Below are 6925 nucleotides of genomic sequence, written 5' to 3' on the forward strand. Positions count from 1 at the left end.
AAATCCTGCTCCAGTGATGTCCATGGGAGTTTTGCCATTCATTTCAGCAGGGTCAGGATATCACCCAATGATTTTGACCCTGGAGAAATCTTGATTATCTCACTCTATTAGGCTTAGTAACTCCATTCTTCTATGGACAAGTCATCACTAGCTATTCTGAAGCCACAAGCCACAAGTCATCACTAGGTATTCTGAAGAAATGACCATACAACACCAAAAAGAAAAATCTGTTTCTCACATTCAGTAAATCTTCTCAGTTTATTGCCTTTTCATCGACAGCTAAAACAATGACCTTACATTCTCTAAATTCTCGTGAAATCCATAAATTTACTGACTGCTTTTCTTAGGGCCTTTTTTACCTCTTTATTTCTCAGGCTGTATATGAGGGGATTGACCAGGGGAGTCAGGACTGTGTAGAAGATAGAGAACACTTTGTTCAGGTCTCTCAGTATCTTAGTTTTGGGTAGGAGATAAACAATGATCAGAGTCCCATAGAAAGTTGTAACCACAATGAGGTGGGAGGAGCAGGTGGAAAATGCCTTTTGCCTCTCAGTGGTGGAAGGGATTCTCAGGATGGAGGTGATGATACAAAGGTAGGATGTTACAGTTAGTAGAAATGGTGGCAGTGAACATACAGTTGACAGGACAAAACCCCAAAATTCTATTAGGCGAGTGTCATTGCAGGAGAGTTTTACCATTGGAGTGAAATCACAAAAGAAGTGATCAATCTTACTGCCACAGAAAGGCAGTTGTGACATCAAAGACGTTGTCATGGTAATAGCCAAAAAGCCATTTATCCAAGACCCAGCCACCAGCAGGGCACAGAATCTGCCATTCATATGAGCTCCATAGTGCAATGGTTTGCATATTGCTAAATACCGATCATAAGACATCACAGATAAGAGAAAACACTCTGTAGTAACTAGGACTCCAAAAATATAAAATTGTACAATACAGCCTCTGAATGAGATGGTTCTGTCCCCCGTCAGGAGACTGACGAGCATCCTGGGCAGGATAGTTGAGGTGTAGCAAGTTTCCAGGCAGGACAAGTTCCCCAGGAAGAAGTACATGGGAGTGTGAAGGTGCTGATCAATTACAACAAGTATAATGATGAGTATGTTCCCTACCATGGTCACAGTGTAGATAACTGAAAATAGAAGGAAGAGAAGAACTTGCAGTTCAGGGAGATTCCCAAATCCCAGGAGGATGAATTCTATAGCTGTTTTATTGCTCCAGTCTGCATTGGCCATGGGTGGTATCTAGAGAAAATCCAATATACCCTGGAAGAGAACATGAAAAATATATTTAAAGATTAATGTATTGTCAGCAAATAATGCCAGAAGTTTCTTTTTTTTTTTTAATGACTTCTCCTGCTGGTTACTGGCTGAACGGTTGGGTGGGGAATGCAACCCATGGTGTAAATTGATAGACAACTCAATTTCTGTAATAGATTATTGCTCTTCTCGAACAGCAACTTAAAGAATCTGTTATTCTATATGGACACTGAACTTACAACATGAAATATCAGGCTAGGTATACATATGCTGTAGCAATACAGGTTATATCAGTGTTAAGGACTGCATGGAAAGCACTGGAAGCCAGTTGCAATGCACAACAATCTTTTATTTTATTTTTGTGTTTGCTTTTAAAAAATCAGTCAGCTTCATGGATCTGCAGAAATCATCATGTTCTAGAACATGAAAATATTTGGAAAGTCCATTAAATGTGTTCTCTACGAGGGTGTTTTGTTTGTTCCCACACCATGCAGCACTGGTCTGCAGAACAGAAGCCACGAGCAGCAAACCATGATTTAAAAGGACCGAGCATTTACATGGATAACCGGAACGTCCAGAGTTACACTATCGAGAATTCAAACACAAACCAAAGATAAAATTTAGAGGTTTGGAAGTGAAATAAATCCCCTTGGCTTAGAGTATAAGCCAATTAATGGCTAATTAAATGGGTAGATTGGGAGAAAGCTGCTCTGTGCACCTACCGCTTAAGCAGCGTGTGCATGTAACTGTTGGAGATAGGCCACTTCCCTGGGTGGATCAATGATCTGATCTGATACAGCCATTCCTATGGTTCCAAGATATACAATTCAGGCTGAGATTTCCAAACCTGCCTAGGGGAGTGGGGTGCCCAGTAAAGAGGCTATGAAAATTGCAGCCTATACAGCTAAAAAAATTGTTAGCATCTATCGATCACTAAGTTTCTCAACAACTCAGTGAGGCAGATCCCCTCCTGAAAGGTAAAATACAGCAGTGTGCAGAGAGGATGGACATTATCAGCTGCCCACTCTTGTCGATCTGCATTTCTGATTTAACTGAAAAGAGTAATGAAGGTTGATTCACCTCTGAAATGGGTCTATTTCAAGCTGGAATCGTTTGCTATGACCCCTTTGTTCAACATTTCTGGGGCCGGGATGCAGGTTCTACAGTCCATCTTCTAACACCACCTCTCCATGTATTTGATTTCCTTCAATAAGCAGATTCCAGTCTGGATGCCCTCGTTCTACTGCTCTGTTTGATGTACGTTGTGCCTTGTATAAAAGCGACTGTCTCTGTTGTCTCATTATTAATCCTTCATGCAAGAGGGTGAAATCTCCTGGGACATTTCTGCATATGGGAGTTTAAATCAATGTATAGGAAAACTGGGACATTATTATGAGTGTTAAACTCTTAACCTGAAAGGGAACAAGTTGGAGGGCATAGAACTTCTAACCTCAAAGACAAACTCTTCTCCATTTTTTTTTCTCTTTAGAACATATATTAAATGCCCCAAAACTTTGTTAAATCCGAGTTAAGGTTGCCCAGAGGTGCCTTGTACCCTTCCAGAATGAGGAAAGTAATTAAACTTAAACCTCTGAAAACCAGGAAATGAAGAGGTAAGGTACACACTATCGCCACAACACAACTTTAACTCTGATTCCTGGAGCTGGCAATAGCTATCGCGAATAAGTCAGTAATGGGGGTGCCTGCAAAAGTTAAACTATCAATGGAAGTGGTGGATTCTCTAGCTCTTGATGTCTCCAGATCAGGACAGGAAGATGCTTTAGTCAAACATAAGTTATTAGACTCAATGCAAAAGTGACTGGTAAAATTCTCTGTCTTGTTATACAGGAGGTCAGATGAGATGATCTGTTGGTCCCCTCTGGCCCTAAAATCTATGAATCCACACTCAGTAGGTGTGAGGAAGGGCTAAGAGAATAGGATGCTGTCGGTGTGTGTTCCACAGATTTGAATACCAGCACTGGTCTGTGTCTGCCCCAAGTGGGGTCACTGTATTAGGAGTAGCTGCATTGAGCAGTGGAGAGATTAGCTGGAGCAGCTTGTGATCAGAGCTGTCGCTGTGATATGAGGAGCGGTGCGGCTGCACTTTGAGAGATCAAGGACACCTCATTTCAGCACCGAATCCTGTTGGTGGTGTCGGTGGAAGTGCGCAGACCAGGCTCGTGCATGGGGGGCAGGAACAGGTGATCAGACACCCCCAGAGGAGCAGGGCCCCCCAGATCCTGACTGGGTCTGGGGCCACTGCCACACCATTTCCCCCTTTGTTTGAGGTGTGCCCCCTCTATCTCCCAGCCATTGCCCTGATGGGGCTGTGAATAAGAGGCATCTCTCGTTCCCCACCCATACCACCCAGCTGGGACAGGAGTAGGGGAGGGGAGGGGAAAGGGGTGGTGGCTTCAAACCAGTTAGGGGAATGTGGAGCTGACAGTCCCCACCTCCTTAGACCCCATCCCCCTGCCATCCACACCCATGATCCCCTTCCAGTGTTTCTCCCCTCCTCCTGGCCCAACTCATCCTCCCCTGGACACTCCCCCAACTCTCAATCCTCTCCCCTACCACCCATCCCCAGTTATCAGCGATTCATAGAGTTTAAGGCCAAAAGGGAGAGCATTAAGTCCCCTAGTCTGACTCCTGTGCAGCACAGGCCATTACGTTTCATCCGGTTACCCGTGTTTTGAACCCAATCACTCGTGCCTGCCTAAAGCATCTTCCAAAACAGCAGCCAGGCTGGGTCTGAAGACATCAAGAGATGGAGAATCCCCCACTGCCCTTGGGATTTTGTTCTAATAGTTAATACCCCCATTGTTAAAACATGTGGGCCTTATTTCTATTTTGAATTTGTCTGTCTTCAGCTTCCAGCTAATGGCTCTTTTTCTGCCATTCTCTGCTGTCTTTACCAATACTGCATAGTATTGGTAAAGACAGTAAATACTGCAATCTACATGGACACACCCGCAGAACCCCGACCTGGGGTATTCTATCTGCTACCCAAGATCCATAAACCCGGAAACCCTGGACGCCCCATCATCTCAGGCATTGGCACTGACAGCAGGATTATCTGGCTATTTGGACTCTCTCCTCAGACCCTATGCTACCAGCACTCCCAGCTATCTTCGAGACACCACCGACTTCCTGAGGAAACTACAATGCATTGATGTTCTTCCTGAAAACACCATTCTGGCCACCATGGATGTAGAAGCACTTTATACCAATATTCCACATGAGGATGGACTACAAGCTGTCAGGAACAGTATCCCTGATGAGGCCACAGCAAACCTGGTGGCTGAGCTTTGTGACTTTGTCCTCACCCACAACCACTTCAGATTTGGGGACAACTTATACCTTCAAGTCAGTGGCACTGCTATGGGTACTCGCATGGCCCCACAGTATGCCAACATTTTTATGGCTGACTTAGAACAACGCTTCCTCAGATCTTGTCCCCTAATACCCCTCCTCTACTTGCGCTATATTGATGACATCTTCATCATATGGACCCACGGAAAGGAGGCCCTTGAAGAATTCCACCTGGACTTCAACAATTTCCACCCCACCATCAACCTCAGCCTGGACCAGTCCACACAAGAGATCCACTTCCTGGACACTACAGTACAAATAATTGATGGTCACATAAACACCACCCTATACCGGAAACCTACTGACCGCTATACGTACCTACATGCCTCCAGCTTCCATCCAAGACACATCACACGATCCATTGTCTACAGCCAAGCTCTAAGATACAACCGAATTTGCTCCAACCCCTCAGACAGAGACAGACACCTACAAGATCTTTATCAAGCATTCGTAAAACTACAATACCCACCTGGGGAAGTGAGGAAACAGATTGACAGAGCAAGACGGGTACCCAGAAATCACCTACTGCAGGACAGGCCCAACAAGGACAATAACAGAACACCACTGGCCATCACATACAGCCCTCAGCTAAAACCTCTCCAGCGCATTATCCACGATCTACAACCTATCCTGGAAAATGATCCCTCACTCTCACAGACCTTGGGAGGCAGGCCAGTCCTCGCTTACAGACAACCCCCCAACCTGAAGCAAATACTCACCAGCAACTACACACCACACCACATAAACACCAACCCAGGAACCTATCCCTGTAGCAAACCTCGTTGCCTACTCTGTCCCCATACCTACTCTGGCAACAGCATCAGAGGACCCAACCACATCAGCCACACCATCAGGGGCTCATTCACCTGCACATCCACTAATGTCATATATGCCATCATGTGCCAGCAATGCCCCTCTGCCATGTACAGTCCCTCCGCAAAAGAATAAATGGACACAAATCGGACATCAGGAATGGTAACATACATAAGCCAGTAAGTGAACACTTCAATCTCCCTGGTCATTCTATTACAGATTTAAAAGTCACTATCATTGAACAAAAAAACTTCAGAAACAGACTTCAAAGAGAAACAGCAGAACTAAAATTCATTTGCAAATTCAACACCATTAATCTGGGCTTGAATAGGGACTGGGAGTGGCTGGCTCACTACAGAAGCAGCTTTTCCTGTCTTGGAATTGACACCTCCTCATCTATTATTGGGAGTGGACTACATCCACCCTGATTGAATTGGCCCTGTCAACACTGGTTCTCCACTTGTGAAGTAACTCCCTGCTCTCCATGTGTCAGTATATAATGCCTGCATCTGTAACTTTCACTCTATGCATCCGAAGAAGTGAGGTTTTTACTCACGAAAGCTTATGCCCAAATAAATCTGTTAGTCTTTAAGGTGCCACCAGACTCCTTGTTGTTTTTGTAGATACAGACTAACACGGCTACCCCCTTATACTTAATACTGCATAGTGTTATTTTTTTAGGCATTGGCCATTATTTTTGAAAATTCATGGTGATTGGAGGAGGTCCCGGATGATTGGAAAAAGGAAAATATAGTTCCCATCTTTAAAAAAGGGAAGAAGGAGAAACCGAGGAACTACAGCCTCACTTCAGTCCTTGGAAAAATCATGGAGTAGGTCCTGAAGGAATCCATTTTGAAGCACTTGGAGGAGAGGAAGGTGATCAGGAACAGTCAACAGGGGCAAGTCATGCCTGACCAACCTGATTGCCTTCTATCATGAGATAATTGGTGGCTCTGTGGATATGGAGAAAGTGGTGGATGTGATATATCTTGACTTTAGCAAAGCTTTTGATACAGTCTCCCACAGTATTCTTGCCAGCAAGATACAGAAGTATGGATTGGATGAATGAACTATAAGGTGGATAGAAAGCTGGATAGATTGTCGGGTTCAATAGGTAGCGATCATGATGTCTAGTTGGCAGCCGGTATCAATCAGAGTGCCCCAGGGGTCTGTCCTGGGGCCAGTTTTGTTCAACATCTTTATCAATGATCTGGATGATAGGATGAATTGCACCCTCAGCAAATTGCAGATGACACTAATCTGGGGGGAGAGGTAGATATGCTGGAGGTAGGGATAGGATACAGAGGGACCCAGACAAATTTGAGGATTGGGCCAAAAGAAATCTGATGAGGTTCAACAAGGACAAGTGCAGAATCCTGCACTTAGGAAGGAAGAATCCCATACACTGCTACAGGCTGGGGACTGACTGGCTAAGCGGCAGTTCTGCAGAAAAGGACCTGGGGATT

General features: G+C 44.7%; 1 protein-coding gene across 1 annotated transcript; it reads right to left on the reverse strand.

Moving 5' to 3' along the window:
* Window positions 1-302: 302 nt before the first annotated feature.
* On the reverse strand, window positions 303-1250 carry LOC128847970 (olfactory receptor 11A1-like). The gene has a single exon (XM_054047692.1). The coding sequence runs from the start codon at window positions 1248-1250 to the stop codon at window positions 303-305; it is 948 nt and encodes a 315-aa protein (XP_053903667.1).
* Between the last annotated feature and the right edge of the window lie 5675 nt (window positions 1251-6925).

This window comes from Malaclemys terrapin, chromosome 13, assembly GCF_027887155.1.
Source record: "Malaclemys terrapin pileata isolate rMalTer1 chromosome 13, rMalTer1.hap1, whole genome shotgun sequence".
Classification (NCBI taxonomy): domain Eukaryota; kingdom Metazoa; phylum Chordata; order Testudines; family Emydidae; genus Malaclemys; species Malaclemys terrapin.